This window comes from Athene cunicularia, assembly GCF_003259725.1.
Source record: "Athene cunicularia isolate RWA chromosome 13 unlocalized genomic scaffold, athCun1 chr13_part1, whole genome shotgun sequence".
In the NCBI taxonomy this organism is placed as follows: domain Eukaryota; kingdom Metazoa; phylum Chordata; class Aves; order Strigiformes; family Strigidae; genus Athene; species Athene cunicularia.
In genome coordinates, this window is record NW_020799117.1 from 6,751,705 (window position 1) to 6,774,991 (window position 23,287).

The 23,287-nt window shown below is 49.0% G+C and overlaps 1 protein-coding gene across 1 annotated transcript in view; it reads right to left on the minus strand.

Moving 5' to 3' along the window:
• Positions 1-246: 246 nt before the first annotated feature.
• The window catches only part of FAT2 (FAT atypical cadherin 2), a 59,622-nt gene continuing 36,581 nt past the window's right edge, over positions 247-23,287 (minus strand). The window contains exons 11-24 of the mRNA XM_026858311.1: positions 21,410-21,606; positions 20,633-20,786; positions 19,612-19,845; positions 18,420-18,809; positions 16,872-17,086; positions 16,127-16,264; positions 15,318-15,461; positions 14,428-14,625; positions 12,529-13,336; positions 11,616-11,761; positions 7,846-8,287; positions 5,168-5,321; positions 2,666-3,258; positions 247-1,833 (exon numbers count right to left, since the gene is read on the minus strand). Of these exons, the coding sequence (XP_026714112.1) occupies positions 1,301-1,833; positions 2,666-3,258; positions 5,168-5,321; positions 7,846-8,287; positions 11,616-11,761; positions 12,529-13,336; positions 14,428-14,625; positions 15,318-15,461; positions 16,127-16,264; positions 16,872-17,086; positions 18,420-18,809; positions 19,612-19,845; positions 20,633-20,786; positions 21,410-21,606 (4,346 nt within the window). The 3' untranslated portion in view covers positions 247-1,300. The remainder of the gene's footprint in view (positions 1,834-2,665; positions 3,259-5,167; positions 5,322-7,845; positions 8,288-11,615; positions 11,762-12,528; positions 13,337-14,427; positions 14,626-15,317; positions 15,462-16,126; positions 16,265-16,871; positions 17,087-18,419; positions 18,810-19,611; positions 19,846-20,632; positions 20,787-21,409; positions 21,607-23,287) is intronic.

The following is a 23,287-nucleotide window of genomic DNA, read 5'->3' on the forward strand; positions in this document are numbered from 1 at the left end:
TTCTGAAGTGAGGCAGGCTACTGTGGGTCCGCCTCCTTCCTCTGGCCCTTATAGGATCCTCAAAGATGCATTGAACTTGCTGTCTTGGTACTTCTCTGAAGGCTCAAGAGGCTGAGGGTGCTGGTGTCCAAAACAAGCTGCTATTCCCTGGGCTGCCCTTGGCTGGAGCTAGGCAGGGATGTCCTGTTTACAAGAGAATCCCCGAGTTACAGAATAAAATCATAGTAAAAAAAATCCAAACTCTTTTAATACTTTCCAAAAATCAACAACAAAAAAGTTACATCAAACAACCGACCAAAGAAAACCTCTCACGAAGAAACAATACATTTCCAAGCACAAGGACATACAGGCAAACCCACACTCAATGGCCTCAGTGCCCCGTCTTGGATAGGAGAAGCCACGTGGTGCTGGCCAGTTTTTCTGGGATACACTGGGGAGCCCCGGCTGGGTGGCAGGACCATGTACCATTATGTTCAGCACGGGACCACGACAGCCACGGGGCACATCTGTGCTCCCATCCTTGGGGCAGGGTCTCCCTTACTCCCGTGAGTGCAGCCCAGCTGGGCAGGGGTCTTGCTTTGCTGCTAGCTGCACTGGTTTGAGTCTGCGAGTGGTTCCTGGTGTGATGAAGCTTGTTGCTTGGTTTTTCTATGGAAACAGACATTTATTTTTTTTCTTGGACATCTGTTGGCCAAGTGAGGGACGTGCTGATGGGACCAGCTGCGTTCCCTCATCTCTCTCCCTGCATGGGGAGAAGACATAGAAGAGGGTTTGCACCAGCTGATCCATTCCACTGGACACACTGTTGGCTTGATGCAAGCCCTTGGAGCCAGAGCTGGGGGCAGGGAGCCTCTGCTATCCCACCTGGGGTACTCCCAGGCTGTGCATCACTAGTCCTTTCACACCTTCTCCACCACGACTGCTGCCATGTTTGCAGTGCTTGCCCTCCTCCTCCTCCTCATCCCTGTGGCCTGGGGTGGGAGGAGGTGGCATGCTGTGGCCCTGCACAGTGTCAGAGGAAGTCCCCTTGGCAAGGAGGCAGGTTAGTCATTGGCATCCCAGGAGCATCCTCTGTGTCCTGGCAGTGGCTGGAGTATTTCCCCTCTGTTTGCAGCAGGAGCACCGTGGAGAGCAGTGGGGGGAAAGATCCAGCCAAGTTACAACCCAGCCGTGCAGGAGGAGATGCTGCAAGCTGGGCAGGGGGACACGTAAACCTCCCTTCAGCAGCACATGCCAGCCTCCTGCACACTGTTCTGTGTGGAGATGTGCTTCTCTTCTCATCTCGAGAATGAGCCCCCCGTTAAAACATCACCTCCTCGCAGCTACCATAGTCACTCTCCACCATGTCGGAGCCCTCGTAGTTGGGGGGTGGAAGGGGCTGGGCTCGGATGCTGGGCTGGTGGCCCACCTCACAGTCTGCGTAGGAGGGCTGGGCCACACTCAGGCGCATGCTCACCCGCTTGTAGCCGGGTTCGGGCTGGTACGGGATGCCCTCAGCCTGCACCAGCTGGGCTGGGTAGTAGCTGATGGCCGTATATTCGTTCTGGCACTGGGAGGCTCCCATGTCCACTGGGCCGAGGGGCAAGAAGTCCTCCAGGTTCTGGTTGCTGTAGCGGGGTGGGATGGGGGCCCGCTTGTTGCTCTGGTCCAGTGGGAAGGGAAAGCCCCCGTAAAGAGCAACCGGCTCCGTGTCTGCTGGCGGAGGAGGCGGTGGGGGGAGAGGAGGCTGGGAGGAGGATGGAGGGGGGCCTTGAATGATCTCATAGTGTGAATATTCCTGGACATCTGATGACAGATACCGGGGGGGCCAGTAGGTTGTTTCTGCTGGGTAGACTGGAATAAAAGAGAGTTGTGTTAGCTGAAGTTCAAGCTGTTGTTCTGCCTCTCATGCCCTCCCGCTAATTCCTTTTGTAGACTCTGAGCCTGCAGGAGGTGTGACAGACCAGGAAAGAGAGAAGTGGGGACAGGGGAGCTGCAGTTTCTGCTTTGGGAATTAAGGGGACCTGAGGGCACCCATGGCTGTGCTGAGGCAGTGTTTCCACCAGCCTTCAGGCATCCACCACTCTAGCACCCAAAAGACACAATTCATCATGCCGTTTGGATGCAAGCAGCTTGCTCTGCCCCCATCCTTTCATCACGTGAGTGATCCACTGGATCTCTCCCTTTCCCTGTAGTTACACTTGTGAACGCTCTTCTGAAAGTGTACACTGGTGGTGAACTCCTGCATGGGGAGAAAGCAGTAACCTCGCTGTCTGCAGCCATGCAAGGTGTTTCCCTGAGGGTGTGATCCCTCTGCCTAGGAGTGTTGATGCAAATGCCTCCCTTAAGATCCTAAAAATCAGTGTGAGTTTTAATTTTCTCCCCTTAGTTTCATTATTCTCTTTTACAGGGTCTTTTGACCCAGGATATATGGGAATCCAGGCTATGCATTGAGTTTGCTTGTTGATTGTGTATGTGGGTGAGCAGGTTAAAGCTGAAAACAGATGTACTGGTGAGCAGGGAGGGAAGAGCCAATAAAGGACCTATAGCAGGTCTGGGGCAGCATTTGCCTGTGCTTTGCTTGGCTTTAACCAAGACAGTGGGTCCCTCGTATTTGCAAACCTTAGATCCACTTCACAAGGGGAAGAAGGATGTGTAAGAGCAAGGAAAAGCTGTGGCTACTGACCCATCTCCTCCCTGGCCCAGGTGCACTTGATGAAGGACTCGTTGTCGGAGTTGGAGGGGGGTGCAGCGGGGGGCAGGTTGGGTGCCACACTGCACACGATGGTGCCCCGGTGCTTTGGGGCGTTGGCTGAGTTGAAGGTGACAAATTCAGGGGTGCTGGTGGGTTTGCGCTGCTCCGGCGTGGCCCGGTCCAGGTTGTTGTGTGCTGTGTCGCTGAGGATGTTGAGCTCGATGGGTGGCACGGCTTGGGTGCCCACACCCACACTCTTGGAGAACTCACTCTTGGAGAGCAGGTCGGGGTCCTCCCGGGCCACAGGCTTGTGTGCCTTGGCCCGGTGGCGGAAGCGCTTGCGGATGAACACAAAGGCCACGGTCAGGATGACCACCCCCAGCACGCCGGCTACGATCTCCGCGATCTCCTCGGGGCCCACCGCCCACTGCATGGGCACGATGGCGGGGGTGATGATGGGCTGCGTGCAGTACTCCCCTTGGTAATCCAACGGGCAGATGCAGTGGACAGAGCCCTGGTTGCTCACGCAGCGCCCAGCATTTCGGCATGGGTTGTCTCGGCACTCCTCGGCCATCTTCTCGCACCTGCGGGTAGGAAAGGATGGAGACAGCCACCATCAGCCTGGGGATGCAGCTAAAACCATGTCATCCTGTTCAGGGCTCTGACTCACACCAGCCAAGGGTGCTCCATCCCTTGCTAGACTCATGCTACCTGCCTCTCCTGGCAGAGAACTATGATATTTGAGTATAAACCGATGCTTTTCAGGAGACCCATGTTTTACATGCTGATCCTATTTTTCAGTCATATGCAGCAAATCAAACCAGGGGCCTTCCTGCCTCAGGGGAGTATCTGGAGTTTCTAGGGCTAATACTGCATGGAGAGGTGCTCCTGTCCTGTTCAATTAGGGAGCTCAGCATCACTCTGAGATGTATTAAACTCTTATGAAGTCTCATATGTCCTCCAGGCTCTGTGGGGTCTCAGGATCACCTGTGGGTGTCTGCAGGTTGCAGCAAACATTTGGGGGACTTCTAGCCTGAGAATGGGCATCCTTGTTGAACAGGCTGTTTTGGCATTTTATGGAGCATCTGCAGAACTGAGACTGAATTTCTGATTCCCTGTCCTGTTCCACCCCACACAAACATTCCCCAGCAGTAAGGGGGAACCTTTTCTTTCACAGTAATGGTCTCCCCATGCTAGGGGGAATATACAAAGTACAATGTTTTGTTGGCTTTCCTTCCTTTTTTTTTTTTCTTGTTACTGAACAAATTGTGAGATTTGGGCTCCTCTTGATTCTTGGTGGTTTAGGATGTGTGAGCTGGTGTGTGTAACATGAACCCACAGGCTCTAGCTGGACAACTGATGGTTTCAGATATTACACTGCCACCTAATGCTCAGCTACATGCTTTTATTTCAAGAATTGCACAAATAATTTCTGCTTTGCACTGATTCAAAGGGCCAGTGTCCATCCTGGCTAAATGTCTGAGGCAGAAGGATGACCTGGATGTGATGCTGTTGGAGCCTGTGCTGGGCATTTCTCACCAGGCTGTGCTGGAGGCAGGGTGGGGGCTTGGAGGGGTGTGTGGCTGAAGTGGGTAATGCTGAGCAGCAGAGCAGCCTCTGGGCCTGGGTAAATTCTCTAACTGCAGCTATTCGGCAAGTGTGCACTGACATTTCATATATGGGAAATGTATCCAAGCTGTACGTACCACTGACAGTGAACTTAAATGTGATATGAACCATAGGGTTCAGGGCCAAAGCCAAACACTCTGACACCTTGAGATAATGGGGACCTGTAGGCTCTCTGACAGGAGAGGGGGAATGGCATCCTGTGCATACCTTTCAGTGTAGTCCACTATCCTGAGCTGAGCTTTGAAGTGGATGAATCCTGGCTGTGACCTGGGAGATAAATTCCCCTTGGATGGGCTCTGCAGAGCTGGTCCTGGGCAGAAGCAGCCCTTTTAGCACCCAGGGTGGGTGTTCCAGCTGCTGAAGGAGGAGGCAGCTCACAACTCTGCTATCCAGCCTCCCCTCAGCCTCAGAGCATCCCCATGCCACCCAGGGCAGTGCCTGCCAGCACCCTGCTGCCAGGGTGCCCCTGTCCCAGCCAAGTTCAGCTCACACTGTGGGTAGAGCAGCATGTGGGGAGAGACCCTCCCCTCGCAAGGAGAGGCTCTGAACCTGCACCAAGCACAGCATCTGCAGGCATTCCAAGCATCTGCGAGGAGAGGAGATTTTTTTTGTTTTCCTCCTGCTCAGAGGAGATGGGCACAGAGAAGCAATGGCCACATGATGGCAGAGCTATTTATGTCCTGGTCTGCTCATCTCTGCTTTTGGACACTTTCCTGCTGCAGTGCTCAGGTACACACGATTTGCAATTAATCCTAGAGTGTCTGGATCTAGTGAGCTCCAGAAATGTGCAATACTCGCTGGTAGAGATTGTGTTTTCAGCCTAACATGGAAGATCACCCATCCCAACGCCTTCCTGGACCTTACCTTTCGCCCAGGTACCAGTCAGGGCAGTGGCAGGAGTAGCCGGTGGCGGAGAGGGTGCAGGTTCCCCCGTGCAGGCAGGGCTTGGACTCGCAGGGACTGTCCCCAAGCTCACAGCGCTCACCAGAAAACAACCCGGGGCAGATGCAGGTGTAACCTGGAGAGGGTGAGAGAGTGCCATACAGAGACTATCCGTGTAGAAGAACTAACAAGAGCAAGGAGGAGCAGTGTCTGCTGCTGCTGGCACCCGCAGAGGGCTCAATCCAGCCACCTAAACGTAGGTCCTTGCTGCTCCCGCAGGTGCTGTGGGGCAGCCAAGCCATCCACGGAGGGCTGGTGGGTACGTTACAGGACCTGAAGGAGTTGCTGGAGGCTGGATGGCCACTCTGGGATAACTGGGATGGCACTAAAGAGCTATTTAAGCAAAAAGTCAAGCCTGTCCTCCTGATACTGACCCTCTCCTAGGAGGGATGCATTTGGGGTACAGCTTTATTGCATGGAGAAGCTGGGGGACAAATCCAAGTTAAAGGAAGGGGAGCCTGGCTGGCTGATTCACAGTTTCTGACTTTGCTAAATGCAATCTTCTGTAACTTATTGTTCTCTGAAGTCTTTGGTCCTGTGAGTTCTCGCGGTATGAAGCGCCTGTCTCAACACGTCGGATTTCTCTTGCCTACAGAAGGTGTTTGCTTCGCAGCCAGAGAGAAACCCAGCATAGCCAGGGACTTAGAGGGGGCTGCTACTGGTTGCATTTTTGGCTGCTGTTCAGTGTAGCCCGAAGCATGGGAATGTCCCTGGCTGTGCTGAGCTCCTGCTAGTCACTCGTCTGGTGGTGCTGTGCAGGAAGTTCAGCGTTTCCACCTTGCACCATGCTTGGAAAGTCTTTGCTGCTCATCCACAAGCTAAACATCCCTGCTTTAGAGCACAGGGTGAGCAAATGTAGATCTGTTTCCACACGCGTGTTAGTGGTTGTACAACCAAGGACGTGCTGACTCTTGTGCAGCAGGTGCTGGACACTGCCTGTAGGGCTGTGTGTGCCCAAACACAAGTGTTCCTGGATGTGGGGGTTCACATGTGTTTGCACCTGTGGTCCTGAGCACTGTGGTTGATGTGGTGCCTGGTCTGGCTTTGACCCTTTCCGCACAGATGGGTTCTCACGAGGCCACGTGGCTTACCTGGGCTTGCTTGCACAGACATGTCTTTGCCTGTGCTTGTAATCCCACGCCTGAGATCCCTGGGCAGAGTTTTGCATAAACTCACGCTGCATGCCCGTGGTCTCCAGGACTGAGCCCACAGTGCTCAAGGAAGCCAAGCACCCAGGATAACCTCACAAACTACAACGTCCCCTGAGCAACCCCTTCCCTGCAGCAGTGTCCTGCAGGATTCTGACTGTGGCCATGTCCCACAGGCTCTTTCCTGGGCCGTTGGGCCATTTGCAGGAGAACTTGATCACCTTAGAAGGAAACTGGGAAGGGCACTGGATGATTGGTAGATTATTAGTGATTCTCCTCTTCCCCCCCTCCCGCTGTGTGCTCTCTGCACAGCAAGCAGGCGATGCCTTGACTTAGGGCAGAGATGAGTTTTCACCTTGTGGGCTTTGAGCCCCTTTCAGCCCAGCCAGAGGGGTTTTCTGTGTGGAGGGTCTCAAGGCTAAGGCTGGGGCACGAGTGCTAGCCAGGCTGTTTGGTATGGATACACCTCGTGTCAAACAAGTTCATCTGAACCAGGCAGCTGCTGAGTCGACAGGGCTGGGAATGTTGTTCCCAGAGGCTCCGGGCAGGGCAGGAGGAGGTGTGTTGCCTCCTCCGTCCTCGCTTGTTCGCTGGGCAAGGTGTGGGCTTTGGCTATGGCCCCAAAGAGCACAGAGCTGCAGGAGGAGCTTCTGTCCCACGCAGCAGTCTGGAAAGCACCCCTCTGCCCCAAGGAAGGGCCAAAACACAGACACTATCTCGATAGACGGGATGTTATGGGGTGCAGCCCTGCTGCATTGGAAGCTAGGACATGGGTGTAGGGCAGTGACACAAGGGTGGACATCACTGGGAGTGGTTCCTCCCCCAGAGGCCAATGCAAACTAGCCCTGTCCCTGTGATGTAGCTCGTTACAGGGAGACCCTCTGATGGGGGGAATGGGGCAGTAGTGAGATTGTCTTGGGCAGAGCCTGGTATCAAACCTCTGTTGAGCACGGGCACCCCATGTTAGCCTGAGACTCTTGGATTTGAGCTTACGGTTTTCCCATATCCCATCCCATCCCCCTGGGGAGTCACTGGCTGCAGTGGGAGGAGACCAAGACCTTGGCTTAGAAACAAGCCAGATACCATCACTGTATGATCCCATCTTGCCTGATTCCAGCCTCACTAATGTCTCCTTCAGCAAAGAGGATACAGAGGGGTGGGTGGAATCTCTATTTGCATTTGAGTTTTTGGCAACTGCTGCACTCTCCTAGGTCATGCACACTGCTTAGAAACACCTTCCTGCCCTCCGGGCCAAGGTCTGCTGGTGAGAGCCAGGATGATGATCTCATACCCCCCAGCTGCTGCTGCACTGAGTCAGCTATCACTTGAGGTTCCCTGGGACAGGGGACTTCTGATTGTCCCCTGGAATAGCCCCTGGCATAGGGATGAATGAAGATGTTATGTCTTTCCCTCCCCTCACTGCTTATTGCTCTGCGTGGGATGTTCACGTACCTCCTCCATGAGTTTCGGAGCACATCCCGTTGTTGAGGCATGGGTTGCTGCTGCAGGCGCCAGTGGGGGAGCAACACTGCTTTATCCCCACCTCCTCCAAGACTTCCTTTGATTGCCCTTTCCCAGGTAGGAGAACCACTTCTTTGCCATTAATTGCAACCACATCCAGGCAGCCCCTGAACCCCCATGTGACTCTCTGGGACTGGAGTGGCTGCCAGAGGCCCCCAAAAACCAGGTCTCGTCTGCCCTGGGAGATAATGCAGGTCCCTGGCAGCTGGAGAGAGGCATTTCCCAGGCCATCGATGAGCAGGCGGACAGACGTATTCTTCACCTCCAGGAAGACCGAGTGCCACTCGCCATCGCTCACAAAACGTGAGGAGGAGAGGTTCCCAGTGTAGTTCCCCCTGCAGCTGTACCCAAGTTGAGGCACTCCATTAACCATCTGCAAAAGACACCCCAGAAGTCAGGGTTAGCTGTGGTACAGGTGGCTGCTCTTCATGGAGGCTTTCAACACTTCTCCTGCTGCCTGTTCCCCTCCCTTCCTGCCTAAGCATTGAGAGTCAGGATGAATCCCGATTTTCAGACTCCAGGAATTACCAGGTAGACAAATTCAGCCCCTTTCACCCATATTAAGCTATGCATAGATCAATTAAAGCCTGTTTAAGTGACTGCAACCTTCTTTATTTTGCAAAACACCTTCATCTTTCTGGCACGATTTCACCTGTGGTCCTTCCCTGCAACCTTTGACCAGTGCACAGGGAGGGAAGCTCATCTTTTCACGTAACGGTGCAGAGCCATGTGATCATGCACTCCTGCAGCTGCTTGCCCCTTCTTCCCGCTTTCTGAGCCTAATCAGAGCCCTGGGATTGAGACTATCCGTTACTCCATCACCAGTCACAGATGGACTCTTGTTCTGGGCCATGTGGCCTTTACTCTGTTCTCGCTGTCCCATTAGTGGTGGGGAAGGTGCTGGAGCAGTTGCCCCTTTGGCATGGGTGAGGGTGCTGAAAGGACCTTGTTGAGCACTGACAGCTTTTTCTGGAGGAGGCAGTGAAAGGAATTACTGTTGTACCCAGCTCCCAACCAGCATGCTGGAAAGCCAGGCCAAAGCTGCTGACAGGGGTTGCAATCCAATCCCTGATATCCAGCAAACAGGAGGGAGACAAGATATTGAGCTGCTAAGTGAATCACACCAGTGTCTTCTGCATTAAACTGGGACATCAGAAATTCCTATTTGTAGCCCAAGATTCATTTTTAAAACTCATATGGAAGAAGGAGAAAGGAAAGGTTAGCTCTGCTGTTTCAGGGTGAAGACAGGAGTTAACCTCTCTTTCCCCTTTTTCTCCCCAGTGCTTTGTTGATAAACCTCTCTCATAAAAGCCAGGAGTCTATGGAGGAGAAAAGAGATGGAACAAAGCATTCATGGAAAACCTGCAGATCTTGCTATGTAACATCAAACAATTCATCCCAGACAAAAGAGATCTCCATGGGGGACATTAGGGACAGCTAGGAGTGGTGATGCTTGGAAGAGGCTAGAAGGGGAGGAGTGATTATGGACTACACCAAACTCTAGAGGAACCTACATATGGTATGAGATGATATGGTCAAAAGGAGTCAAAAGCAGAGCAAGACAACAGTTAACTCTTAGAGAAGCCCATGGTATAAATAAATCCCAGTGGGAGGAGAGAGCAGCTGCTGAAGGAAGGAGAAAGGAGGTGCAGCTGGCAGATGCCATGGAAGGGCCTCAGGGCAGCATGTGTGTAAATCTCCTTGCACAACTGGCAAGCGCACCAGAGAACTCTGTCACTTCACTTTATCTAAAGGAACACGATTTCACTTCAGATGGGTCTGTAGATTGGGCTTATCAATTTCTGGGGCTGGGAGACAGCTAAGAACTCAATTCCCTCGAGCAAGAACTGACAGACTGCCAAGTCTTTCCCAGCTTGCCTGGTTTGCCATGCTCTTGCTGCAACCTATTTCTGAACAAAAGGAGAGCTTAGTGATTGGAGGGGTGATGATGTGCATGCCCTTGAGAGAACTCATCGTCTTCACCAAATCTACAAACCATTGGTTATGATTCTTTCAAAGCTTTGGTTCATACCTAGAGTGCTGCAGTCTACAGAGCTTAAAATCTTGAGGGATTCCTTCAGTTTTTTCAGGCCGGATGGTCTAGAAAAGCTTTGGTCCCTGAGATATTGCTAATAAAGTGAGTCAGGGAAGAAATATTTCACAGGCAACTTCATGGTGGAGGCTTTATGAATGTTTCCTATTGAAAAGAGACATCCAGGTACAGGAGATCATGGGCACACTGAACTCCATCAATAATGAGTCTTCTCTCCCCTGACCCTGTGTATTAGGGCTGGCACAGTAGAGTTTCCTGCCATCTCATTCTTTCTGAGAACCATCCGGAGTGCCAGACTCCTGCTGAACTACTTGGTGACTCCCCTTCCCAGAGATGGGGCAGAAAGCTAGAGACCCTTCTTGAGAAGCTAAGTTTTTCTCATCAGCCCTTTACAGTGCAGCTTAAAGTCACTCAGAGATGGGTACAAGACATATGGATGATGTTTCTCTGCTCTTACTCTCAAGGAGAGATGGCTGTGGCAGCAGGAGCTTGCAATATGTACTTTGGGCAGGTCCCTAGGCGTTGGCTGCACTCTGTGTGAGTCTTTTATAACAGTGGAGAGAAAAGGATTTCAAAATAGGAAGATGAGGTTGTGAAACCAATGGGAAGGGATGAGGGAATTCAGGGACAGGGTGAATACTTCCAGGTAGGTTACAGTGTGTAGATCTCAACATGATTAGTCTCAGGGATAAATCTCTGTAAGCTGGTAAGTATGTCCTATGATCTTGGTCTCCAGTTAGTCTGAATTTAATTGATGAGGAATATACAAAGCCCCTATTCTTTAGTCATCTGCTGCCAAAGTGGAAGAGGGAGATGATCTCTGAATGCTGGGTAGATTCGCTGTGCAGCCAGAGGGAGGAGAGCAATCAGGCTGAAATGTTCCTGGCTCTGCAGGTGTCTTAAATAGTGAAACTACCTGAAGAAAGTGCTTGAAAACAGTGTGTGTGTGTGTGTGTGTGTGTGTGAGAGAGAGAGAGAGAAATAGCATTTAAGACCCCTGTTTTGTCTGTTCTGTCCATTACTGTAAAGGACCTTTAATTTGAAGTCCATTTGATTAGGTGTGTGACCTGACTGGCATATGCTCTGATGCAGGTAAAGCTGGTGATATCACTCCTAATCTCAGAGTTTACCTGTGCCCTCCTTATCTCTACCCTGTTACCCCAACCCTCCAGCCCAATGTGGCTGCCTCTTATGCGCTGGGTCGAGCCATAACGTGGTCTGGCAAATTTGTGTGCAGCAGGAGTCTGACTCCATTCCTAAGGTCTGGGGGGAATTTTGCCCTTTGCTGCAGTGGAAACAGACTGGTCTGGGGAAAACTCCACCTGGTAAATTCTTTGCCCTGAGAGGGATGGAGAAGTAATCTGTAAGGAAAGAAGATGATGTAGATCTGTGATACGGGTGCATGCTGCCTTCACATCGGAGACCAGAATATGCACTCACAGATGTAAAAAATGATTCACTAGTTGTGGTTGCAGCGATTGTCAAACTGTGCTTGGGTCTCACCTGGTTTTCCCCAGTCTTATATTTTTGCTAGATGAATTACTAAGGGTACAAAGTACAGCACCTTCCTTCTGTGATTCCCTTCCCTGAAACAGTAAATTGGGGTTTTTTATGCTGGAAAGGAACCCCTGTGCATTGCAAGACGTACCTCCAAAGTGGCATGGTCGGTCCCGTTAGTGTAGAACACGACAGCATGCAGCTGGTGGGTCTTCAGCCGAAAGTGTATGTGCCAGGACCCGATCTGTGGGTGCTGGTACCAAACGTAGCTGTGACCCCCAAACCTCACAGCCGTTCCTGGAAGGAGAGTGAGTGAAAGGTCTCATCTTTGTCATCCTTGGAGACTATGGACTGTACCAAGCCTTGAGTCTTTTCCCAGCCCAACACCGTAACTGTCCAGGAACAGTCCCATCCATGGCAACCCATGTACTGCTGCACTCTCTCTCCCACAGCTCCCATTTGGAGCTCCCAGTATTTCTTCTATGTACTCAACTGTAAAACAATCCAGAAACATCAGCATGGCTATTTCTGTCCTAGAGCAACTGGAAGGTTGTTCTAAAACACCTTCTCATTTCCTCACCCTTAATAAATCTTTATATTATTCTATCATATCCCCCTACCACTTCTGTCCAAGTGATGCTAACCTCTATACCTGCTCCCTCTATTTCTTGAAGTATTCTAGAATAAGTATAACAAATATTTGGCCTTCCTCAAATTTATCAGTTAGTCTGTGCTTTGCTGAGTCCAGGATCAACACAGGAGCTCGGAGATTAAAATTCTGATCACTGAACTTCATTGCCTGCTAGGTATGAATGACTTTTCCCAATGAGATAAATACTGCTATTAAATACTACCGGAGATTTAAAAAAAAGCCCAAACCAAATACAACTATGTGAAACTTTCAAGCTCTCGGAGTCTAGATTTGGCTTTGAAATTGCAGGCGGAGTTGTTGGTCATTGGGCAACCTAATTCCAGGGCAAGTCGAGGTGCTTTACAGTGTACTGAAGGAAAACACAGTATGCCTAGGCTTCCAGGGCGGGACACTACCAGGAAGGATTGCTCACCGTTACAAGAACAGATTTGCTCCAAGCTGTGCCGTGGGGTGAGGACGCTGAGTCGGGCAGTGCTGTAAGTAGACATCATGCCTGGGTCCAGCTGAATGGTTTCCTTGCAGACACGGTGGGCACAGTCTGACCCATGACAGGGCACATGAATTGCTTTCTTCATCCGGAGACCGACGAGTTGGTCCATCTCCCCAGCTGACACGGTGAGTTTATTTGCGAGGACTCGAGGCTCGTACAAGGAGCCGTGTGGCTCTCCAACAGCCAAGAGCAGGTCCACTCCATCAGAGGTAGCTGCAGGCTGTAGGCTGGCCATGTGGATGTTTTGGCGCCGGGTGACAAGGATGTTTCCCAGAAATCTCTGCAAGTTGCGCCAATGGTCCCCCACAAACTCCTCGGGGGAGAGGTGGCGGAAGTGTAGCACCACCGCCTTGTCCAAGGCCTCCTGTGTGAAGCACCACACATGGATGTTGACACTGGTAGTGGCTGTGAATGTACCATCGCTGACTGTCACGTTCAGAAGATAGTGGCCATGAGGAAGCTTGTCCCCAGCAATGATCTTCCCATCTGCAGCTCCAACAGAGAAGAGCCCTTCCTGGGGTACTTCTGCCACCAAAGTGTACACCAGGGTGTCATGGGGGTCTCGGTCTGTGGCATGGATCTTGCCCAGAACACCACCTCGGAAGGCTTCCTCACTGGTGGTGATGAATATTTCCAGGGGAAGGGCCGAGGGGGCATACTGGCTCTGCTCAGTCACTTGGATATTTATAAAGGCAGATGAGGAAAGGGGAGGGATGCCACTGTCAGAGACCTGCCAAGGAAAACAGAAGGATCTGTTATAGCCACACACTGACTTACTGTCACCTCCCCTGACTGGATGGGCTGATAAGGTCTTGCGAAGGAGAGCTCCTTGCAGGTAGCAGTGGGTGGAAGCTGTCAGGCAGCAGGTTGAGAATGAAGAAGGAATGGGAAAAATTGGCAGCTGCGTTGGACCTCTGCCTGGAGATGGCCCCAGGGAAATGGCAACATGTCTTCCAGCATGGAGACTGATTCTGTTAGCGGTGGGGTCGTGCTCATTTCCGCGTGTACTCATCAGCAGCTGAGGCACGCCTGAGTGGCTCTGATTTCCTGAGGATTAATCATCTTTAGAGATGTTGCCAATCTTTGGGGTTCCATGCATAACTGAGTGTACAAAGATACAAAGCAGTTACGCACATCAACACATTTTTTCACCTTCTGAATTATTTAAGTCTATGTGCCACCTCTGACAGTGTCTGTCTAGAATGACTCATGGAGCCTCAAAATAGAAAAATGTGAATAATCAGATTATAGGATAAGTTTCTCCATAAATTTAGGCAGTTGGTGGTTGAGGTTTAAAACATAATAGTACCTAGCTTTTAGCACAACTACCATTACTGAAGTAATTCAGTAATTTATGAAGTTATTATCCTTTTGTTTGTAATGGACTACCCTTAGTGATAACACTGAATATTAATTAATTCACTCTGCAACAACAGAATAATAGAAATCCTCTTTGAAGAGGAACTTAAAACACTTCTTAAATGACCAGGATACTTGGAGAAAGTTTTCAGGATCAGATCCAGGTCTCACTTTAAACTGGAACTCACTAGAATGATGCTGGGAAAAGCATCTGTCCAAGGAAACAACTGACAGTATTTCTCATGATCGTATTATCTGATTTTATCAGTGAAGCAGCTTGCCCCCAGCTTCTTGTGGGCAGACTGTGTAGAGAAATGAAGTCTGGATCTGGCTCCAGTCTGCACAATTTGATTTCTCCAAAGCCAGAGATATTTGCATCCAGCTGTGCCATCCTAATCCCATTTTGTTGCTACTTAATCTGGCTGGGGAATCTGGATACCAGGACGGTAAAGCAGGCTCTACCTGGACTTGTAGTAGGTACTGTTCTTTCGTTCTTCTGTTCAGGATGGATGATGTCACCAGCAGACCATTTTGGGTGACATCAAAAGCCTTCCCATCATTGCCCTGGGTGATCTGGAATGAGTATGGTGGTCCATTTTCTGGGGAGTCTCTGTCGCTCATAATCAGCTCCAGGACGCTTGTACCCACGGGAGCATTCTCCTGAAATGAGGAAAGATGCTAGTGAGAGAGACAAACAAAGAGAAAAGGCCCAGGGGAACCCCAGTGCCCCTTGAGCTGCTGGATCAGGAATATGGAGACAGATCCCACAGCCCATGTGCGTGTCTCCAGTACATACAGACAGATTTGCCAGAAATGGCAGAGACCCAGTGGGGGCAAGGGACCCCCTTTCATGGCATTATGTATGTGGCAGCTAAGTGTTTACAGCTGAGCTGCTGCCCCTGCTTTCCCCTTGGCTCTGACAGGGCAGATGAAAGCATGTTTTGTGTCTGTTTCAGAGAATGTATAGGTGTTTTGAGTCCAAGTGACAACTGGGCTTCATCCGGCAGACATGATGCTGCTTGACCATGTGCTTGGGTCTGTTCTTTATGTTGTGGTGTAGACATGGATGATTGCAAGGGAGAAAGGGGCTGCAGGTCAGGCTCAGAATATGTGAAAAGCTCTGCACTCTCTGTACTAAAAGGACAGGAGGTGCCTGAAGCTATTGGAATGAGAAAATGGCATCTGTTGGCAGAATATCTGCCCCTGCAGATGCTACCAGTTCTTTGTGGCAATAAGCACAAAGAAGCAGCATGCTTCGTCTCTGTCTCACCCCTCTGCTCCAGCAGCAGCCCACGCACAAGTACCTTAGAACCCTGAGATGGACTGGGAGAACACACTGCCTCCTGCCTTACCTGCACCACCACGCTGTAGTTGAGCTGGAAGAACCGAGGAGGGTTGTCATTGACGTCGGACACATGGACACGCACAGCAGCGTCACTGAATTGAGCAGGGTGGCCGTTGTCCGTGGCTCGAACTGTCAGGGAATAACTGGGGATCTGGAGGATTTGTAGTGCATAATTACTTGAAGAAATGGAGGAATGGCAGCTTTTTCACATTGATGTTTTACTCTGTTGCAGCTTGTTGAGATGCTTGAGACCATGCATTGCACTGTAACAAGAGCTTTGCCCTTGGCTGAGGCTCTCCATCCATAAATCTCAAAGCACGTTGCTAAAGAAAATCAGCCTCACAGCAGTTGCAGAGAAGGAAAACAACTTACCAAAGATGGATGAGACTAAGCTGGGCAAACATCTGTCAACAGTGGTTTGAGCTGCTACTGTTTTATGAATGAGAGTGTCCAGATGACCTTTGCATCTCCTCCCCATACCTGTTTTCTATAATGCTCTGATGCAGAGAAGCAGAAACCAACCATGCTGGTTTCCAGTTTGGGGCTGACTCTCACCCAGCCAGCTTGAAGCACCAGTGGAGCAGAGCAAAGCCCCGAGTTGTGACCACTGAAGGCTGTACTGCCTTCCTTAAAGCCCAGCCTCCCTACATCAGTATCTAGGAGTCTAGAAAATGAATGAATGAAAAAGATGCCTTCTGCTTACAATCTTATGAGTAGATCATTCAGAAAACAGGAGGTAGTTGAATATACTGTGCTCCCTCAGTCTTTTGGGGCACATCTGTTTTAGCCTTCCTGTTCCCATTTTCTTGAACTCACCTCCTCCCTGTCCAGATGCTTAGCGATGCTGATTTGTCCGCTTTTGGGTTGAATGGCGAAATGTCCCAGCGGGTTCCCTGCCACGATTGAATATGTGATCTGATTGTTCATTGCTCCATCCAAGTCATCAGCTGATACCTGTTAGGAGAAAAAAAACTAGGACCCCTGGCCTGAAAAGGCCTTGGTCTCAGAGGAATGGGGGCAGGACCTCCTTGTCATTTAAGGGTATTAGTTTGAGCTTGCCTCAAATGAGGAGGAAGGTGATTTACATAACTGTCATTCATTATTTTTTTTCAGACAAAACTAACACAGCTACAACAGTGGCTTTATCCTTGTCCCTTTCCTGACTTTACTACCCCTGTGATGGTAACAGGCTGGGCAGGAAATCGCATATGGAAATACCTTGGGCTCCACTATTCTGCCCAGGGAAGCCTCTCCTTTCCCTAGGTTGGAAGAGTGTTGGCATGCTTCAGGCATTTTAGCTCTTGTGTGCAGTCCTCAGACTCCTGAGCCCTCATGAGGTATTTAAAGATGTCTTATAAAGCGAAGTGTTCTCCCTGTCTATAGAGTGTCAGGAATTCTGGCAATCATCTTTTTTTAAAGTCATGCTTAAATCTTACACGTTGAATGACATAAACCCACTGAAGTGGCTGTGTTCAAGGAAAAGTAAAGCGCAAAAGAAGAGTAAATGCATCGGACAAGTAAAAGAATAGGTTAAGACAGCTGGCCTGGTTCATAATCATACCGTGAGGATGATTTCTCCAACGGCAGCATCCTCCCGGATATCAGCAAAGTAAGGATCTTGGATGAACTCTGGTGCATGGTCATTGATGTCAGTTATGTTGATCACCACCATGGTCACATCACTGAGAGAAGCTGAGCCCTTCCTCGTGCCCTCGATGGATAAGTAATACTCGTGACTTGCTTCAAAGTCCAAGCTCCCATTTATGTATAAGGCACCTGCATTGGCAGATGGATGGAAAAGGAGAGAAGATACTTTGAATGAGTGGCATGTGAGGTTGCTTGGAATACTGGAGATATACTGAGATGGTTGCCAAGCTGCCAGCTTAAAAGTTGACTTAACTTTGACCTTCTCTGGTTAAATCAGGATACTGAAGGTCATGGCATCACATAAAACAAACTATAATTGAACTGATTCTGCCATAACCTGACTCATTCTGGTATCAAGCATTTCAAGAGGTGAAATAAACTTTCATTCTGGAAGATCTCCAGGAATCTTGATTGGAGGAGATCTGGGACAAAATGGAATGAAAGTCCAACAGTGCTATTGAAAGCTGTGACCAAGGCAGTAGTAGAGCATCACTGAACTGTGTCATAGGCAAGATGAAAAGGTGTGAGATGTAGATGCAGAACTGTACAGGAGAAAAAGGTGTGTGGCAAGACGCTGTGATTTGTAGGTGATGCAACACAGAAAGAAGGAGGTGGCTGTTAATCTCAAAAAAACGAGTGAGGAACATGGACTGAAGACAAAGTGAAAGCAAAAAATAGGGGTGTGTGTGTGCAGAATATGCCTGTGTACTTCAATGCTTTCCTGGTTTCAGCACTGAAACTGTCACAAAATTATTCCCTGGAAATAACACTGTTCTGTGTCTTTTAAGACATACAAACTATTAAGATTGGTGTGGAAAAACCAGCAAGAGCCTGGCAGATAGAGAAGCTGAGGAAGGTGCTGTGGATGAGGATGTTACAGCCAAGGGCAGAAGGCCGTTGATGACGCAGCCAAGGGCTTGTTTCAGGGAGCTGACATTGGCCTTCTGATAAACAGCTCTTATCAGATCGCTGTGCAAACAGAGCAGTGCTTTATTTGGCTAGTAAGCCTGGCTCAACACCTGCTCATGGTTAACAGATTGCTATTACCCACATTCATTGTGTGCTACCTAATAAAGCTGGCCTGTTAGTCTGTACTGCAGGTTTTTTTGTGGGATCAGGATGGAGTGACTTTTTAAGTGAAACCACTTTCTCCCACATTTTGAAGTGGAAAAATTTCCCCATCTTCTTCTCCATGTATTCCTCATTCCCATGGACCTGTCCCAGGCCTCAGACATGTAACAGGCATCTTTCCATTAATTTCAGTAAGACTCGGATCACTCCTTAAGTGACTTGGCTGGCAAAATTTAGTGTAGAAGAGACTGTATTCCCTACCCTTGTGTTGGCTAAAGACAGAGAGGAGGAGAAGTGCAAGCCAAAGGGAGAAGAACCAGAGAAGACGCACACAAGGGCGCCTTTTGATGTTGGGTCAGCCTGGATGTGCTTGGGCATGAGATTGTCTTACCTGTGTTTGAATTGAGCTGAAATTTCCCGTGGTCATTGCCATTCACAATTTCATACTTGATGTCTGTGTTTTCTGCATTGTCCCTTGTCAAGGCTGACAAGTTGAGGACTTCTGTACCCACAGCCACATCTTCTTTCACCATGGCCACGTATTCAGGGGCCAGGAAAACAGGCAGATATTCATTTAGATCCACAACAGAGACAGTGACAGTGCCTAGAGCAGAGAGGGGCTCCGGGGTGCCCCGGTCTGTAGCACAGACTGTCAGCTCAAACGCTGAATGCTGCGAATCCTTCAGAGGCTTTTCCAGACGGATCACCCCAGTGGTTTCCTCGATTGAAAAGTGTCCGTTGGCAGAGTCAGACAGAGAATAGACCACCTCAGCATTGAGACCTGGAAGGATAAGGGGCAGGCTGTGTTAATTCATGGGTAGGGATGTTGCTGGTTTTATTGCTTTTATTTTTTAATCCATTAAGACTATGTGTATTTAATGACCTTAAATTCCTCGGGAAAATGGAGGCTGTATGAACATCAAGTGTGCCCCTGCCCATCTGTAGGTTCAGACATCTAGCCACCCTCACCATCATCCATCAGCATCACCTGTCTGGATTTACTGGTGATTCTCATTTTTTAATTCCCTTGTTTTTAAATATAATTTCCCTTCGTATCTGCTTCCAAAGCAGATAAATATGATCTTGCTTCTCTGTCATTGCAAATTCAGTCTCTGCTGGAGAGCTTTCTTGAAAGCTCCTTTTTAGAAGCCTTCTAACTCAGATTTCTGAGAATCTTCATGCCTTCAGAAGGACCTCTCCATCCATATCATCTACCCCATCCAGAACTAAACTTCCTTTTTTTCCTTATTATGCTCATTCTCGATCTCCATCTTTGGTAAAGTTTCTGTCCAGTTTGGATCCCAGACAAACTCTGTGTGGAAGTTTGCACTGTGCGTCTGCTACTGAGCATGTCCTCAAGGTCTGTCTTTGAGTATTTCTACAGGTATTACCTTTCCTACAGAGTCACAAAAGTGCTGATGCCAGCCTGCTTGTCAAGAACATGTCAGCGATGAGATCCAGGCACGTCTTTGCCAAGATTCAATCATCTATACCCATCGCTGTAGCCCTTCCCTAGGTTTCAAAGGTTTCTATTCAGAATGAAAGATGAACTCTACTAAAAAGTAAATCCCATTCTAACTCACCTTCATCAAGATCCCTGGCAGCAACCACAGCGATGGGTGTCTTTGTTGTGGTGTTGTCAAAAACGGCCACGGCACAGTGGCTGGGAAAGAATCTTGGTGCATTGTCATTTGTGTCCTCTACGATCAGGGTTATATCTGCCTGGCAGGAACGGCCTCCGCCATCAGTCGCTTTGGCAACAAGATGGTATACAGGTTTCTGTTCACGGTCAAGAGGTGCAGATGTGGTCAGTTCCCCTGTTGGAAAGAACAGGAGATGGTCTTGTCTCCTGCAATTGCAGATGTAGCCTAGGAGAGCTCAGAGAGGTTCAAGCATGCTGCCTTCCTGGATGAACCGTGGGAGACAGCAGACCAGGCTTGAACATGGTTTGTAATCCAGCTAATAGCGGTGATGTGTCCACACCACATTGCTCAGGGCTGTTCTCGGATCACTGCCAGCCAGTGCCCTGGCAGGGCTTGGCATGGGGAGCCCTGCAAGTTGGGCTAAACTTCATGCAGTGATTGCCATCATGGGATAAAAGCTCTCATAAATAAATTGTACTTCTAAACAACTTTGTAAACCCCACTGCATTAAGTTTTCTTCAATGTAATGAACCCCAAGTGATCTCTAGAACGATCATCATGTGTGTCTGGAAAGGAGGAGACCTTTGGGCAGATACACTGCCCAAGACCTGAGAAGATGTGTTTTAGAGTTTAGAACTTGGGTCTTTGGCTCAAGCCAGCACTGTAATACTTGCTGATCTCTCCTCCTTGAGACCTGGCTGTTAGCAATAGTGTCTGCCCTTCATTTTAACAATGCTAATGCCAATATTTGTAAAGAAAGCTAGCAAGAAGACTCAGAGCTCACTCTATACTCTATTGCAATAAACCTGGATGTTTGTCATTCCTTCCCAGCTTGGGAGAGCTGGAATGAACAGTCCTTTTGTTTGTTCAAGAGGAGATAAGTGTTGAGCCATGCCGGGAGCTGGCATTTCTCAGGAGTGGGTGAGAAAGAGGATAAAGCACCCCATTGCCCAGCTCTCACCTGTGTGAGGGCCCAGCCGGAACTCCTCTGCACCAGGGCCGTGGAGGCTGTATGTTATCTGGGCATTGCTGCCAACGTCAGGGTCAGATGCTGATATTTTCAAAATGAAAAGACCTGGCAGAGCATCTTCAGAGACTCTTCCAGTGTAGAATATCTGACAAGGACAAAAGGTGTCATTGGCATCTGAGCCATCTCCAGAATACCTTCATCCCGCATGGGGAAGAACAGACTAGCAGAAGCTTCGCAGAGAAGGATAAACCATGTGGTTTATAGGGGAACACAATGTGTCTCACATTGCCGGCTGCTGGGGTGTGGACTGGGACCAGTGAGCTCATTTCACACAAGCCTTTGAATCTCCTTTGGGAAGCAACCACTTCTGTTCTTTCTCACCATGGGTAACATCCACACCAGCGATCAGAGTAACAAACCTCCTGGTGGGAATCTCTCAATTTAGCAGGATATAAAACTTGGTAATTTACATGACCCTACCCAGAAGGCTTCCTGGCATTGTTTATCTCCAAAAATTACCCTTCATAATGCTTAGGCGCTCACTTACTGCTGGCAAACATGCTCGGAGGCTAGATTTAATGTTCTTGCTTGACATGCATCTTAATTAAAATTGCTAGGCATAATCAAAGCAACAGGATCGTGTGAGAAGAATTATGACAAGCCAAACCCTCTTCACATGCTCTTTCTGTTTTTTCTTCCTGGCTATTGTGTTCTCTCCTTCCCAGCCCCACCCCTCGTGCCCCCGATGTGCCATGACAGACATCTTACCTGACCGCACTCGGGGCTGTTGTCATTGATATCAAGAACAAAAATTTCCACTTCAGTGGTAGCCTGAAATTTCCCATCAGAGGCCATAACCTTGAGGAGATATTTCTCTGTATCTTCTCTGTCCAGAGGCTTCTTGGAAGAAATTGTCCATTCACCCTCGATTTGGTTAACTGTGAACTGTCCCAGTACATCTCCTTCTAGAAGGGGACAGGATGAAAAAAGACATTTACTGAGTGCTGAAAATCACAAGTGCTAAGGAAAGGGGATATAGGTGTGTCCACTGCTGGTCCCTTAGGAGAGCTGAAGGACTTGCAGTGGTGATGCAGAGAGGGCACTGGTGTTGTATCAGGCAGGTGAGGAGATTTTGGCCTTCCTCACTGCACAGCTGAGAAACACCCTGCCTGTTCCTGTTATTCGCTGTCTGGAAGGAGGAAACAACTTCTGATTGCAAAAATGTCTCGGTAATGTTCTGCAGACGTGCATATTCATTGCCTCAAAACCACATTGTCTCACCTTCCTAAAGCGTGTCAGTCTTTCTTGGTGCATGTTCCTAAAGGGATGCGAGAGTTGCAAATACCCTGCAGACACTGGTTGGATCTTATTGTTACAGTACCATGTATAGTTGTACTTCCTTTTAACCTATAGATGTATTTAATATATAGCTGTGCTTTCTGGGGCTACTTTTGGATTCCGTAAGAGCCAGAGGATGAGAGACAGGTAAATCCAGACTAGGCAGGCTCTCCAGTCCACCAGATTCATGTCACTCCTGCTGATGTTACACAGAGTAGGTTTTAAATGGGGGTGGAAGCTTCCCCTGGAGAATCCTTCTCTTCTGGCAAGGAGCTGGTGTCCTCTGCTGAACCCACGCCGTTGGGCAGAAGGAGGGAGCACATTAGGTAATGGGAGGCAATGAAGAGAGCTGGCTGCAGGGCTTGTTTGTGTTAGACTGAAGGGCCTCGCACCGCCAGGTAAATTAAATTCACTCTCTTTCTGCTTTCATTTGCACTGCGGTGACGTGGTGGTGAATCTGGAGGCACGGTGAGACCTCTGATAGTCCTTCTGATGCTGGGAGAATCCAGCCCATGCTCAGATTTAGTGTCTGCGTGTTTGAAATCAATGTGCGTGTGAACAACGGGAAGTTAGGCTCTGTGTTCACCTCCTCCTTTCTTTTGGCGCAGTGCTATGCTGCAGGTGTTTTTATATGTTTATGGGTAGAGTTTGATCTGTGTAAGGCCATAGCAGATGGAGCTTACGATATTCACCACTAACAGAAGCGTGCGTTCTCTTGGGCTTAAAGCAGTTGTAAATTACTGCTACCTTTAAGATGGCAGAAATACAAATACATATATGGATTGAATCTTTCCTCCCAAAAGCTTGCAAATACCTAGGCATGCCATAAACCAATTGAAACTATCAGCATTCCTCCACTGTTTTGGATGGTTACAATAATAGATAACAGGCTGCAGCATGATCTGGCTGAATGTTTTGACCCTGAAGGGTCCTCATTTGAGTTCGAACAAACATTTTAATTTGAAGTATCTGTTTCAGGTCTGAGAAAGACCCTTTGGAGTCAAAAAGTACTGTGAAATCAAGCTTCTACTTGTGCAGATGCACCACAAACGTTCCAGTATAACTTTTTTGTTGTTTTACAGCAGTGGTTAATTTTATTTGGCACAACTTATGTTTTAGGGATTCAAGAGTCATCTTTAGTATTTCTTGTTAGCCAAAACCCACGCTAAGATTGACACGACAGTCTCAAATATCCACCTTGTGAAGTCTGCTTGTTTGTTAAGCTAAAGCGGCTTCATAAGAAAAACTCTCCATACCAGAACATTATATGCATCCTATGTGCATATATATCTGTCTCTTATACACATC